Here is a 16010-nt window from a genome sequence, read left to right on the forward strand (position 1 = left end):
GCAGATTGCGAACTATGCTCGCGTCCTCTGGTATGCACAACAGCAGCAAGTCCAAGGTTTTCTGATGGGTTCCTTGTCTCGCGGGATCCTTGCGCAGGTGGTCACCCTTCAGATGCCGGCAGAGGTATGGGCAGCGATCCATGCCATGTTTGCTGCCCAAAATCAAGCTCAAGCCATAAACACAAGGATTGAGCTCACCAATTTGAAAAAAAGGAAACTTGACGATGTCAGAGTACCTCGCCAAGATCAAATCGCTGACAGATGAGATAGCGTGCACTGAAGTGGCAATGCAAAGCGAGGAAATTGTTTCACAGGTTCTGGCCGGCCTCGACCTCGACTACAACTCGGTCGTGTCGGCCCTTGCTGCGCGGGTGGAGCATGTCACCGTCCAAGAGTTGTACACACAACTGTTAATTTTTGATGCGTGTCTCAATCTTCTTCACGGAACCAACATACGACAGTCTTCCGCCAACGCCGCCTCGCGAGGTCGCGGGTCTGCTCGTGGGCGTGGCCGCGGGAACAGCAGCGGCGGGCGTGGCCGTGGCAATGGCCAAGGGGTGTGTCCAAACGGACGCGGCTACAACATCACTTCTTCCTCCTCTCGTTCTGGAGGGGGCGGCTATAGCAACAACCACGTCCCCTCTGGATCCTCCTCTCAAGGACGTGTTCGATGTCAACTCTGCAAAAAGGCAGGCCATGAGGTCATGGATTGTTGGCACCGTTATGATGAGGACTATGTACCCGATGCTCGTCTTGTTGCAGCTACGATTCGGGAGCAAGGAGGAGACGGTACCATCTGGTACGCTGACTCAGGTGCCACTGATCACGTCACCAACGAACTTGAAAAACTTGCCACGAGGGAGAATTACTACGGCAATGATCAGATTCACACTGCAAGCGGTGGAGGTATGGATATTAGTCATATTGGTCAAGCATCTATTAATTCCCCTAATCTTAAACGTGATCTCGTTCTAAAGGATGTTATTCATGTTCCACAAGCCAACAAAGAACCTTGCATCTATATCTCATTTAACTGCTAATAATAATGTCTTCTTTGAAACTCATCCCACGTATTTTTCCATAAAGGATCGGACAACGAGGGAGCATTGGAGGCTTATACCTGATCACATCCGGAGCATTTAGTCGAAAGCATCGTCATCAAGTTTACTTTGTTGTCAAGGCCTCCTTGGCGAGATGGCATCAAAGATTAGGACATCCTTCTTCGGTCATAGTTAAGCAAGTTATAAATAAAGACAATCTTCCATTGTCATCTAGTTCAAACATTGAATCTGTGTGTGATGCTTGTCAATGTGCAAAGAGTCACCAACTCCCTTATCCTAAGTCAAATAGTGTGTCTGATGCTCCGTTGGAACTTATTTTTTGTGATGTATGGGGTCATGCAAGAGATTCTTTTGGTAGGAAAAAATATTATGTCAGTTTTATTGATGACTTTAGCAAGTTCACTTGGATATATTTTCTTAAGTTTAAATCAGAAGTTCTTTCTATCTTCCAAGAATTCCAAAAATTCGGTGAACATCAATTTGACAGAAAAATTCTTGCAGTCTAGAGTGACTGGGGAGGGGAGTATGAGAAACTCAACTCTTTCTTTCACAATATTGGTATTGCTCATCATGTCTCTTGTCCTCATGCCCACCAACAAAATGGTTCAGCTGAGCGTAAACATGGCCATATTGTTTAAGTAGGCCTATCTCTTCTAGCTCATGCATCAATGCCTCTAAAATATTGGGATGAAGCCTTTATTGCTGCAACTTATCTTATCAATCATCTCCTTACCAAAGTTATTGGCAATATTAGTCCCTCGGAAAAATTGTTTCATCATAAACCTGATTACAATTCCCTAAGAATCTTTGGTTGTGCTTGTTACCCCAATCTTCGTCCATATAATCGTCATAAGCTCGAGTTTCGTTCCACTCAATGTGTTTTTCTTGGCTATAGTAATCTTCATAAGGGGTACAAGTGTCTTGAGATTTCTACTGGTCGCATATATATTTCTCGAGATGTTGTTTTTGATGAAACAGTATTCCCTTTTGCAAAACTTCATCCAAATGCCGGAGCTTTACTTCGTGCAGAAATTGCACTTCTTCCTGATTATATCCCTAGTTCAGATCACGGGAGCGAGTTAAATAGTGCTGATCATTTGACTAGTTCCAAAGAAAATTTTAATTTTGATGATAAGTGTGTAGTTTCTAGACGTCATTTTATGCAAGGGAATACAGACGAAACCTGCGCGGGATCCCAGGCTGATCCGAGCGACAACTTCGGTGCTGGATCCGATGGAGTTTTCGCTGTGGCAGACGAGGCAGTCGCGCGATCCGGGGCGGATCCCAGCGCGCTGCATGCACCAGGCGTAGCGGTGGCCGACAGCCCCAGCCGTACGGGGCCCGCCAGCCCAATCAGCGTGAGCCCGTGCCAATCATCGGGCGCTCCAACCGCGCGAGATGGGCCAGCAGCCGACCGAGCTATGAGTGTGGGGCCTGATGCAGGTGTCACATCGCCCACGGGGCGTTCTCTCGATGGACCAAAGGGTTCGAGGCAGATCTCAGGTGCATCGGATCAGGAGCCGGCTGATGTGCGAGATACGGCAGGATCTTCTGTGGCCACAGATTCTGCTGCGGAACTAGTTACATCAGGATCTTCTGCACCTACAACTACACGGGTTTGTGAACCAGTTCCTGCGCAAGAACTTCCACGTCGCCATACTTGATCCAAATCTGGTATTCTGAAGGCAAAGGAGTATACAGATGGCACTATAAGGTATGATAAAATTAAACGTGCTTTTCTGACTAGTATGGGAGAACCAGCACATTTGCATGATGCCCTTGCTAGTAAAGATTGGAAAGAAGCTATGGATAATGAATACGGGGCACTCATAAAAAATAACACATGGCATTTAGTACCACCGGAAAAAGGAAGAAATGTCATAGATTGCAAATGGGTGTATAAGATTAAAAGAAAGTCTGGTGGAAGTATAGACAGATTCAAAGCCAGATTAGTTCCAAAAGGTTTTAAACAAAGGTTTGGTATTGATTATGAAGATACCTTTAGTCCGGTTGTTAAGGCAACTACTATTCGACTTGCACTGTCTATTGTTGTTTCGAGAGGGTGGAGCCTAAGGCAGCTAGATGTTCAGAACACGTTTCTTCATGGTGTTCTGGAAGAAGAGGTTTTTATGCCGCAACCACCAGGTTATGAGAATATTAGCACACCTCATTATATTTGCAAGTTAGACAAAGCTTTATATGGTCTAAAATAGGCCCCAAGAGGCTGGTACCCAAGGTTGAGCACTCAGTTACAACAACTTGGGTTTACACCATCAAAAGCGGATACCTCATTATTTCTCTACAACAAGGGCAATGTCACTATATTTGTTCTTGTATATGTTGATGATATAATTGTTGCTAGTTCAAGTCCAAATGCTACCACTTGTTTGCTTAAGGATTTAAAGATGGAGTTTGCTCTTAAGGATTTGGGTGATCTACATTACTTTCTTGGTATAGAAGTTAAACAGGTGAAAGATGGTATACTTCTATCACAGGAAAAATATGTCAATGTCATTCTCAAGAAGTTGGATTGGAAAATTGCAAGCCTGTAAGTACACCTATTTCAAATTCAGAAGAACTCACCATTGATAGTGGAGAGGCTCTTGGACCTGAGGATGCAACGAACTATAGAAGTGTTGTAGGTGCATTGCAATATTTAACTCTTACACGTCCTGACATCTCTTATTCAGTGAATAACGTATGCCAGTATTTACATGCACCCACTACTGTTCATTGGACTGCAGTTAAAAGGATTGTGAGGTATCTCAGATTTTCAGGAGAACTTGGTCTAAGAATTGTCAAGTCTCCCTCTATGCTTGTGTCTGCCTACTCTGATGCAGATTAGGCAGGGTGTGCTGATGATAGAAGGTCCATAGGTGGATTTGCTGTGTTTCTGGGAACAAATCTTATATCATGGAGTGTAAGAAAACAGGCTTCAGTCTCAAGGTCTAGCACTGAGGTTGAGTATAAAGCTCTAGCAAACGCTACAGCCGAAGTGATGTGGATACAAACATTGCTTTATGAACTTGGAGTTAAAACTCCGCGAGCTGCTAGATTATGGTGTGATAATCTTGGTGCAACCTATCTTTCAACTAATCTTGTTTTTTTTATGCATGCACAAAGCATATCGAAGTTGATTTCCATTTTGTCAGAGAAAGAGTAACACGTAAGTTACTTGACATAAATTTTATTCCTACTGGTGATCAATTGGCTGATGGCTTCACAAAACCACTTACTATGAGAAGGCTCGAGGAGTTCAAGCACAATCTCAACCTTGGTGTTCCTTAGGTTCAGATTGAGGGGGAGTGTTGAAATACTTTGTAATAGGATAGGACTAGAGGTTTAAACTCCTGGAAAACTATTCTATCTCTTCTTCTGTTTCTTCCTCTCGTTACCGACCTTCTCTGTAACTCTCGATCAAACTCTTGATCGATCTACTTGTAAGCCATAGCATCACTTGTATAAATAAAACTGCGGCCCGAGAAAAGGGTTCTATGCTTCCCAAGTTATTTTACAGATCCATGCAAAATTCTCTTTTTAGTTTTTTTTTCTTACATGTTATGTCTCTTGACTTAGCCTTGGTTAAGTCTTAGTCGATTAAGACCTAACCACACCCACAACCGCTCATATGCAAAACAGGCAGTCATAGCTACTCAACAAAGCGAGCGAAGTAGTGGCGAAAACCCCTCCCGCCGTGCCTTGTTGTGTTGTGTGTGTTCTTTCTTTGATGTTTGGCTTGTTGTGATGTGCCCACAGCTGAACCTGGGTTGCGTGTCGGACTTGGGTGCGGTGGCTTTGTGTGCGTGTTTTGTGTGTTGTTGGAACCTTGTTACTTGTGTTCGATGGTTGCTTTATTTATAAAGCGGGACGGAAGCCTTTTTCGGTAAAACCCCCTCCCGCTGGCAAACCCCTTAAATTTTTAGCTTCCCGTCGGCACTTGAGCATCATGAGCGGTTGCACAAATCATCATGTTCACAACAGTGGATCTAAGCAGCTCTGCTCCTCTTTTCAGAGTATCAACATTCTTAGCCTTCTAAATCCCTTCCGAAGACAACAAAGAAGAGCAAGAATCGAATACGATCTCAAAAGGAGTTCTTAGGATATTTCCTTCAAATTAAGTTTGCTCTGTTATGAAAATTTCAAATGCATAAAATAATTGAGCAAGACCAACAGTACACAAACATTCACAATTAGGTACGAAACAGTAGCACCGAGAGGCATTGCCAAATATTATCTGGACATTGATCAGTGCAAGCACACACCCAACAGTACGCCAAGAAATATGACATAATCGTTACTTACCGTTTCGCACCAAGCAGATTTTTTTTTTGAGAATTATTTTCGCACCAAGCAGATGTGATTGTAGACATAGATCTTCGATCTGATGGGCTTGAACCATCGCTATTCACGATCTGATTTTTTTATCAGGCTTTATGTATTAACTATTGGAAAGCGTCGAGGTATTTGTGAAAATAGATATAAAGGCCAATTGCATGTTTGCCCTTAACTAAGTCCCACTAATAACATTTGTCCCTAATTTTCGATCAAGCTCACTTTTGCCCCTCTTCAGTTAAGTGTCTCTACGGAAATACCCTTTTACGTCGTTTCCTTCCCGTTAAAGGGCTTTGATCATTTTCTTTTGTCTAAAATGCCACTGGGCAGTGGCGACTGGCATTTAGGTAAAAATCAAAGAAAAACTAGGTGATCCTCTCTCTTACAGGTGGGAACCATTCATAAACAAAGCAAAGTGAAAGAACTCTCTCCCAACTCTCTTACAAATGGGATCCATATGCGAAAAAGAAAACAAAAAAAAATTCTTGGGTGGGTTAGGGGTGATGGGTGCCCAAGTGTGGTGGAGCGCAGATAGCTACCGAGCAATGGGTAGACCGGTCACATGGCCTGGTGGTCGCAGCCACATGCACGGAGCTTGTGGCAGCGCGCAGGATCGAGATGAGAGTCTCCGGGGCGGTCAAAACTAGCGGCGGCGGCTGCTAGAGTAAGCCGACAACGCACGGTTGCTCGGGGACGCGCACCTTCATTAGTGTATTTTAGCACTCATTCTATTCTTGTTTAAATCGAATCATCCCAAGTTTTCTGAATAATCACTTCGATTTGATTACTAATGACTAATAAAAATGAAAGATGGCAAATCCCTTTGTTTATTTGTTCCTTGCATGAATGAGCCATTTTAGGAGAAAAAACAAGTCATCTAGAGAAAATACGGAGCTAGGCGATCAAGACCGAACAATTGGAGGTGCGCGGCAGCCTCCGAAAAAGAAGACAACACCTGTTACTAGCGCTTGCGCTCGTACCGCATGACACAGGATCCCTGATCTCAGCAGCATCCAACTTCGTAAAGGCTCTGAGGCCTAATTTCCCATCGCACCTTTACAAAAACCCTATTCTGCACTCAACAATCACAAAAGACGGAGTTTCGGAAGTTTGATGTCCCACTTGCACTGCTCGCCAAGAAGCGGGATGTTAATGACTTAGGCGACCCAAAGCTCTTGAACCAAAGGGTGGTCTCATGTGTTCCAAGTTTTTCTATGCGCAGAGGGTAAGAGGGGCGATCCCCTGTAAACATAAGCCAAAACTGATATACTAGAGTAAGGAACTGAAATGTCGGTACAAATTTATTTCCCACTAATGTATCAATTATGCGACTTTTGCCACGCATGGCAAAAAAAAACATCATGCACATGAGACATAAGACTTTTCTTGGCTTGACTACGAAAAATGAAAAATAAAGCGCACGTAAGACCGACAACAGAGGAGGAGCATATGTGTATGTGTCCTCTTCTTATGCTCTTAGTGTTGTGTCAAAGACCTAACCTTATATGTTGGTCTAACTCACCCATCACTATTGGCATTGGACTAAGCTTCCACACCTCCTATCATGCATGAATGTGCCAAATGGGCCTCTTCGTATTTATCCTTGGAATTACTAAGAAAATAAATGGGTTTTCCCCATTGATTTGAACCATTTGTATGGGATTTGTCTTGCCATAGGGTACCCACATGTGAGTAGGGATCACATGAACACGATTTACCTAGGTTAAAATGCATGAACCCAGCGAATTGGGACGCAACTCTACGACTATGGTAGACGAACTAGGTGAGATGCACTAGATAGTCACGGGTTTAATTGTCCAAGTTGTGGCATGTCTATCAGTTGGCCCTCGGGTGGGGCCTTGGTCTACTTTATACAAACGGGGTATGGGGAAAGCCTCCTCATCTCGGAGTAGGACTCAAGGCCATGCATGAGCAGGATTCCCGAGTAAAATGGGTGGTACCCATGGCCCCTTTGCTAAGTAACCCACGTGGCGTCTAGCTTAGGGAGCCTGAAGGTATGCCAAAATCAGGCTAGCGCGTCTGTGTGGGCCCCATGGCCTGTGCACCCCTAGGCACATATGAATGTATATAGCATATATAGTACATTAGTACGATGGTACGACTAAACATTGTCACGTGATGCTTCTTACCACTACTATCATGAGGTGGTTGTCTATAAACAAGTATAGTTTGAAAGAAACATTCGGCACTAGAGAACAAATCTAGTGTGTTTTCATTGAAACAGGTCAATCCAACCTAGCTTGTTTTCATTGAAACTATGGTTCAACTTGTTATTGGAACAGTTCCTCAAAAAAAGAAAATTGTTATTGGAACAAGAGACTGTACATTAGAAAGAACATTGCGGGCATACATATAGAAAATAAATCCTCATATATATATATATATATATATATATATATATATATATATATATATATATATATATATATACATCATATGTAATAAATACTGTACTGTTAAACTTACAAATAAACAATACAAACATAATAACTCCAACATACATATAAATACGCAAAAAATTCTAGTGCTTCTTGAAGATCCTGACGTCCTTCCAGCGAGACTCCATGCAGCTGGAGTCGTGGTTCTGCGCGTACACACCGAACTTGAAGTAGTGAGTGTCGCCCCCGCGGCCGTGGACATGCAGCTTCTGCTCGCCGTCGATGTACACGGTGAGCGTTGACACCTCGACATCGTGGACCACGTTCAGCCGGAACCATCTGTCATAGATGGCGTCCTCCACCAGCTGCCGGTCGTAGTACCGCAGCGCACCATCGTAGACGTGCAGCATGAGCGTGGTGGCCGTCTCGCCGGCGCCGAAGACTTGCATGATAGACACCCCCGTTGTGCCGGAGGGGACGTACCCGTACCCCTCGAACTGCCAGACGCCGGAGGTGTAGTCGTACCCCTGCAAGCAGAAGAAGATCATTAAGATCACTAGACCTTAATTACACCCAAACGAAGTACAACTAATGATGTGGTAGCTAGTTAACTTACTGCCATCCTGATCTCAGTTCTTGGGCTGGTATGGCTCTGCCGGGCATGAGGCTTGTCGGAGGCGAGCACCCAGAGCTTCCGCACGGTGCCATCGAAGCTGTAGCGTGCGCCGCTCGCCTCGTCGTAGGGGCGCTGCAGCACAAAGTTGCTGTCGTCGAGCCTCACCGACGTGAATCCATAGGTCGGGTCGGCGGCTTTCGGTGCCCGTGCGCCCCTGGCCGCACCGCATGACCAAGACGCGAAGAAGACAAGCAGAAAGACACTAATCCAAGAGAGAGCGCGAGGAGCCATTGATACTACTTTATACTAAGTGTGTGGCTTCTGATTTTATTTGAGTTGTACTCTCTCTCGATGCACAGACTTGGGCGGATGAGATGGTGGGTGTAATCAAGTTCGCTGTGGTTTATATAGGCTCTGGCGATTTATCACCATATACCTTCAAAATTGTAGAATTGACAGCTTAATTAAATAGTTATCTTGATTTTACACGCAGAGGATACTTCGGATACATGCAGCTTCACTTGTTCAACGTGATTAGCATAATATATTCCTTTTTACTAGTGCATACGAGGTGACATTGGCTGACTAGGTATGGTGAACAGGCGGCAATTAACATTGACGGCACGCTGTTATTTTCGTGTTACCGATTGGTAATTCAAACGGAGAAAGCGATTGATTGACCCCCTACGCGGTGATAAATATACTGCGTGACCCTGACGACGGCAATGAGCTAAAAAAATGGAAATTGTTTCTCTGTTCAAGTGAGCATATACTAGAATTTTTATTCTTAGCACGTATTTCTTACTGTTTTTTTCTTACCACAATACAGACGCAGACGTTTATACACTCATCCTTATTAATGTACACATGTACATCCTATCCCTATGAGCACCTTCGAGAGACTGAGCCGACGCATCTTCTTTAGATTAACGAAGTCATCACAGACACCTCGTAGATAACGAGAATGTCTCCTTCCACTACACGCACATCATCGAAAGAACTTAAATAAATTCAAAAAAATGCGAGCAACGGGGTTAAGTTTAGGATTTGAAGTATGATGGGCTAGGAATACTAATCCTCATAACCGTCCAACCATATGTTGGTTTGCTATTTGTAACTGACTTGCATACACATACACATCTAATAGTATCATGAGGGCAAATTTATCGGTGCCCACACATACACATCTAATCTATCTATCTATCTATCTATCTATCTATCTATCTATCTATCTATCTATACCTATACTAATTCTAGACTTCCAAGAAATTCCCTTACGGGTGGAAATCTGTTTCTTCATCAATAATCTCGAGCACGCCCCGCCTCTTCCTGGTACGTTCGTGCAATCTAGGGTTTCCAGTGCCTCGCCCTCTGGACTCCCCGCTGAGCCACGCTCGCTGTCTCTCATCCGTTTTCCTCGCCATATGGCTGGTACGGTGGTTTCATCATCTCGGTTTTTAAGCATAAATTTCTCTGATTCATTCAGTACTCATGTCCTTCGAGTTTCTGACCGCAGGCAGAGAAACAAAGGATCTCGTGCCAACAATTAAATCTTTGCCGATTTTTACCAAGGATTCTATGCCAGCCATTAAATCTTGGCCGATTTTATCCGCATCCTGTCCGCCATGGATGAAGCAGTTAAGGCCTTAGGGGGGATAGCTGTGGTGCGCCCATAGTCACCAACGCACCTCTGACCAGTCAATCTTACCTCAGGTTCGTTTAATATTATTTCTTAATACCACGTGTTTCCTTTGGGTAGTACATATTTAGGTTCATGAGGTGGAAGAACATATGCGTACAATCAATTGAGTTCATATCTTGGATGGTTAGATTCATGACATGTGCTTAGCTAGGTTGATCATCTTTCAACTGCTGGTTGATCATTGCTAAGCGGCTGCTCACGGCGGATGCCTTCTCGGTCTTAGATGATGTCTTGCCTTTAATCGTTCCTTCCAATAAGTCAGATAGATCCATCCAGCAAGCCGCCTTATCAGTACTATGGCCGATGCCTATGCAGTGGGATAATGTGTCACACTCCAGCCTATTAGAAAATACAGAGTTCAGTTACTTTACTTTAGTTAAAGTAAGACTTCGGTAATAATGTATGCAACAAATCATGTGTAGTGTAATTGGTTTTAATTTTTTTCCCAGTCCTATCAACACATATGTACATACCAACAGTTCCACAGGACAATCATGTTGGCTGCAAGCCTAGGTAGGGCCATATAGTTTATCTATGTTTCTGCTGTCTGTATATTAGTATTGTGTTTCCCACTTTTCCTCTTTGAGTGTCAATAAACCTTCAGATCGTTCCCAAGTTTTGTATTAAAGCTAACAAAAATTCTTACAAATGCAAGGCCGCGGGATATTCAATTACAGATTTCTGTTAAACTGTTGTTATATAAGGTGAGTTACTCCAATCATGTTTATATGTCTTTTTTGTGTACTAATGTTCATATAGTAAGGTTCCTTCTACAGAAGTCACTAAGGCACTATGAGAAGGCAACATCTAAATGTTGGTATTGATCTAGAGGCCCAATGGGCCAAAACGAAAATAAAAGACCAGAAATAAAGTTACGTTAAAGAGAGAAACAGGGAGGCCACGAACCAACGTTCGTACCCCTCGATCTCAACTTACGCGCCCTGATCAGGGGCACCCTAACCAACTATGGTTTTGGTCCCCTGTCGCCAGCGCACATAAAAAGATGGGGGAGCAGCCGGCACCTACACTAGACTAGTTCTCGTACGGTTTACTCCTGCTCCCCACATCCCTAAACCCTAACCGATCTGGGGGAGCGCTGCACGACGGGCAGATCATCTCCAAGCTCTGCCCATGTTCCAGGGCAGTGCTGGTGCCGCCCGGAGGGACGCCGCTACCTACAGCGAGCATCTTCACCGAGTCTGCATCAAGCCTGCATCGAGCAGGCACGGGACTTCGCACCGTCGACACCAATGGCTGCTTCCATTGGTGGTAAGAACCTAATCCATCTCTCTGATCTGTGCTATTAGGTGATCTAATGCCTGGCTTACGATCTGTTAAGTAGATCCTACGGGATTATAAATCTATCAATGGTATCAGAGCATGGTTAAGCCTAGATTAGATCCCTAAGATGATCTGTTTAAGTTTGATGATCATGATTACGACCTAATGATTAAGGTTAGCCCTCTGTTAAGTCAAGTCCTAGGGTTAAGAGGTTTCTGTTTAAATGACTAATCTGCTACTGGATCAGTGCTAGTTCCTTTATGATTATCAACAAGTTATGTTAGTTTACCTGTATCACGCTTCCGCTTCAAGTGAGGTTAATTAGCACTGGTTTTGTTTCATGTTAAGAATATAGAAGGAGGGGAATCAGATGAATCACTCGTTTTCCCCCTAATTATGAGAAACCCTAGCCCTAGAATTTTTTCCCCATTCCGAAATCCCAAAATCAGAGTTAAAATGTTGAAATTAAGAGAAAAAGGTGACGGGCTCACCCAGATGACGCCGGCTTTCGGGGTCCGCACGGCCGCCGCCGTACGCGCACGCCATGGCCGGGACGCCACCGCCCTTCGTGGTGGCGCGTGGAATGAAGCAGCAGCCGCCGCTGCTGTGCTCACGCACGCGCGCGTCGCCTGGCCTCCGAGCCTTGCACGCCGTCGTCGCCGCCGAAAGCTTGCGCCAGCGACCGCTGGCGAAATGCCCCGCAGTCGCCGCCTGCTCGCGCCACCGAACGCCGTACTCGCGACGCCCGCAGCCACGCTCGCCGGAGGAGCGTGCCGGACTCGGTCCACAACACACTGCTCTGTCGAACGCAGCCACCGCGCCGCCATGGCCGTCGTTGTGTGTCGCCGTTACGACGATTGCAGGAACGAAATAGGGAATTGGCCCCTAGGGTTTGACCCTCGCTCGTTTTGCTCCGTGCGGGATGATCGCGGCCATCGGCACGATCGGACGGCCGAGAGTGACGGGTGGCTCAGGGCAGGCCTTCGGGCATTATACGGGCCGCCTTCGCGGCTGGGCTTCGGCCCGAGTTGTCTTAGCCCGCAGAAAAGGCGTTTTTTTTGTTTACTGGGCTAGTATTTAAAGAGATGCCGTGGGTTTTGGGCTAAAATTAAAGTTTCTGTGCGTTTTCTATTTATTCAGTGTGTTTCCGTATTATGATTATTCTCAAAATGTTCTTGCACTGTTATAAATAGAAAATTGCCAGAAAAATGATTCTGAAAATTATGGTTTAGTTTTCTGAATGAAATGGAACCAACGAGAAATTTTACTTAGAAAACTTTTATGAATTAATGTTTGTGTCATTTTATGGCACATTTATGTTCATCCCATGGTAATATCAATAAATGGAGAATTATTAATGTTGGAAAATTGATATTACACATGAGATTAATGTGATCATTTTTGTAATACATACCAACGTTGTTTTACATTTTTGAATCACTCTGTTAATTCCTTATTATTTTCTGCCCAACGGTGATATAATTTGGAGTTAATTTTTGCATGAAAATTGATCAAACCAACGTAGGTTAATTTTTGTGCAATTTAATTTAATTATGATGTTCTTTTCCTTTACTTATGATATTTCGAAACATGACAGCTTCCGGTTCTCGTGGCCTCGAGATCAAGCCACTTACTGGGAATAACTTCCAATCGTGGAAGGACTCGCTACTTTTGCACCTCGGATGGCATGAGGTTGACCTCGCACTGAGGGAAAGTAAACCAGTGGAACCTGCAAAGGGTGCCACTGGGTATGCTGAGCTTAAGAAAGATTATGATACTAAAGTTGAGAAGTGGGAGAGGTCAAACAGAATGGCGCTCCTAATTATGAACTTCTCCATCTCGACTGAGATTAAAGGGGCTATTCCTGCCAATGAAAGTGCCGCGGAATATTTGAAATCGGTGGAAGAACAATTTAAGGGCTCCGAGAAAGTGTATGCAGATGAGCTTTTGCACAAGCTGCTTGCAAAATATGACGGGCATGGAAATGTGAGGGAGCACATCTTCAGTATGAGCAATGCCGCGGCAAAGCTTAAAACCATGAAGTGTGATTTGAACGAAGAGCTTCTGGTGCTCCTAGTTTTTAGGTCACTACCCTCACAATTCAATCCATTCAAGATAAACTATAACTCTCTTGAAACCAAATGGAAACTATCTGAACTCATTGCACATTGCATTCAGGAGGAAGAGAGAATGAAGAGTGAGCAGAAAGATCAAGCTCTCCATGTTAACTCTGCAAAGAGGAAGCATGAGAACCATGCTCATAACAATAATGTGCCCAACAAAAAGCAGTATTCCAAAAAGAATCCTCCAAAGCCTAAGCAATGCAACGAGGCAAGTTGTTCACGTCCCGCACCTTCAGCGGCTACTTCAGTTAATCTTACAAATGCCGTTGGAGAAAGACTTTGCAATTTTTGCAAGCAGCCAAATCATTTCAAGGCGGACTTTCCAGGTTTTCTTAAGTGGCTGAATAAAAAGGGTAAGGATGAGATCACTCTTGTAGATGAATCTCTATATGTTGATTTTTCTGAATCTACATGGTGGATTGACTCAGGTGCGACTGTTCATGTAGCGAATTCTTTGCAGGGATTCCATATAAGCCACACCCTAAAGGGAACAAGAAGACTTAATGTCGTGAATGGGAAGGAGGCTGAAGTTGAAGCCGTGGGCTCCCTCACCTTGAAGTTGCACACTGGTTTCCTACTTCAGCTCAAGGATGTTCTTTATGTGCCTACTTTGAGTAGGAATTTGATTTCAGTTTCATGTTTAGATGATTTTGGATTTCATTGTACCTTCGGGGAGAAACAATGTTTTTTAAAGTATTGTAATAAGGATGTTGGTCTCACCGTCCGACGAGGCAAACTTTATATGTTAAATCTTTCCGGTTATCCTATGTGTGTGAATCTCTGCGAGATGAATATGAATGAATGCAATCATAAAAAGAATGGGAGAAGTATCAATCCTTCTTCAAAACTGTGGCATCGTCGCTTGGGCCACATTTCGAGGGGGAGAATGGAATGATTGATTAAAGAAGAAATACTTCATCCGCTAGATTTCTCTGATGCGGGCAATTGTATTGACTGTATTAAGGGAAAATATGTGAAAACAATTAAGAAAGGAGCAGTAAGAGCCACATCGGTCTTTGAACTTATTCATTACCTTCACAGACGATTTCTCTCGCTATGGCTACATTTACCCCATACGTGATTGATCCGAAGCTTTGGACAAATTTAAGATTTATAAAGCCGAGGTTGAAAATCAACTCAACCTAAAGATCAAAGTAGTACGGTCTGATCGCGGGGGAGAATATTATGGCAGGCATGCTCCTTATGGGCAAATTCCAGGACCGTTCGCAAAATATCTTGCTGAAAATGGAATAATTGCCCAATATTCAATGCTTGGTGAACCTTAGCAAAATGGCGTAACTAAGCGTCGCAATCGCACTCTTATGGATATGGTACGTAGCATGCTTAGTCATGCGAACTTACCAGTAAGCCTTTGGATGGAGGCATTGAAAACAGCTGCACACATCCTAAATCTTGCTCCAACTAAGTCAGCACCGAGCACACCTTACGAGATGTGGGTGGGAAAGAAACCGAGCTTGAATTACTTGCGAGTGTGGGGCTGCCCGGCTGAAGCTAAAGTATTCAATCCACATATTAAGAAATTGGACCCAAAGACAGTCAGTTGTTTTTTCATTGGGTACCCTCATAGAGGAAAAGGATATCGCTTTTCACGAGACACCTACTGGTGATCCCGAACCTGAAGTGGATCCTCAATCTGATGAGGAGCCTCAGCATAATGAAGATCCTCAGCATGATGAGGATCCTCAGCCAAATGATGATCGTCAACCCAATGGTAATCGTCAACCTTCTCGGACAAGAGAAAATGCACATACTAATGAGCCTATGAGAAGATCACAACGGGAAAAGAAAAAGGCCATCTCTAGCGATTATGTCACTTTCATTTGTGAGGATGAAAATGACATAGGGAAGGCACAAGATCCGACCTCATATAAAGAAGCCACTAAAAGTGAAGACTCGTCCAAATGGTTGGTAGCCATGGAAGACGAATTGAAATCTATGAGCTCGAATGATGTTTGGGACTTAGTAGAAGTTCCTGATGGAGCCAAAAGGGTAGGGTGCAAGTGGGTCTACAAAACCAAATATGATTCCAAAGGGAACGTCGAAAGGTTCAAAGCGAGACTTGTAGCAAAAGGTTTTACACAGAGAGAAGGAATCGATTATAAGGAGACCTTCTCGCCTGTGTCATCCAAAGATTCTTTCAGAATTGTCATGGCACTTGTAGCTCATTATGATTTGGAGCTGCATCAAATGGATGTCAAGACGGCATTTCTGAATGGTGACTTAAAAGAAGAAGTTTACATGACTCAACCTGAAGGTTTTGTCGTGGAAGGAAAAGAACACATGGCATGTCATTTTAAGAAATCCATATATGGCCTGAGGCAAGCTTCAAGGCAGTGGTACCTCAAGTTCGACGAGATTATTAGAACTTTTGGTTTTAAAGAGAATGAAGTGGATAACTGCATATATGTTAAATTTAAAGGCAGTAGGTTCACATTTTTAGTCCTATATGTGGATGATATTCTATTGGCTTGCAGC

General features: G+C 43.9%; 1 protein-coding gene across 1 annotated transcript; it reads right to left on the reverse strand.

Annotated features, from left to right (window-relative positions):
* Nucleotides 1–7910: 7910 nt before the first annotated feature.
* On the reverse strand, nt 7911–8762 carry LOC119327539 (citrate-binding protein-like). The gene is made up of 2 exons (XM_037600634.1): nt 8409–8762; nt 7911–8319 (listed from the first exon to the last, which is right to left on the reverse strand). The coding sequence occupies exons 1-2, from the start codon at nt 8697–8699 to the stop codon at nt 7936–7938; spliced, it is 675 nt and encodes a 224-aa protein (XP_037456531.1). The 5' UTR covers nt 8700–8762; the 3' UTR covers nt 7911–7935.
* Between the last annotated feature and the right edge of the window lie 7248 nt (nt 8763–16010).

This window comes from Triticum dicoccoides, chromosome 7A (genome assembly GCF_002162155.2).
Source record: "Triticum dicoccoides isolate Atlit2015 ecotype Zavitan chromosome 7A, WEW_v2.0, whole genome shotgun sequence".
Lineage (NCBI taxonomy): Eukaryota > Viridiplantae > Streptophyta > Magnoliopsida > Poales > Poaceae > Triticum > Triticum dicoccoides.

What these genes read in the sequence shown, in the direction of transcription:
- LOC119327539 (XM_037600634.1), bottom strand. Translation starts at nt 8,699, where the DNA reads ATGGCTCCTCGCGCTCTCTCTTGGATTAGTGTCTTTCTGCTTGTCTTC. An exon ending in GAACTGAGATCAGGATGGCA is followed by an intron (nt 8,320 to 8,408) that starts GTAAGTTAACTA and finishes TTCTGCTTGCAG; the next exon opens with GGGTACGACTACACCTCCGG.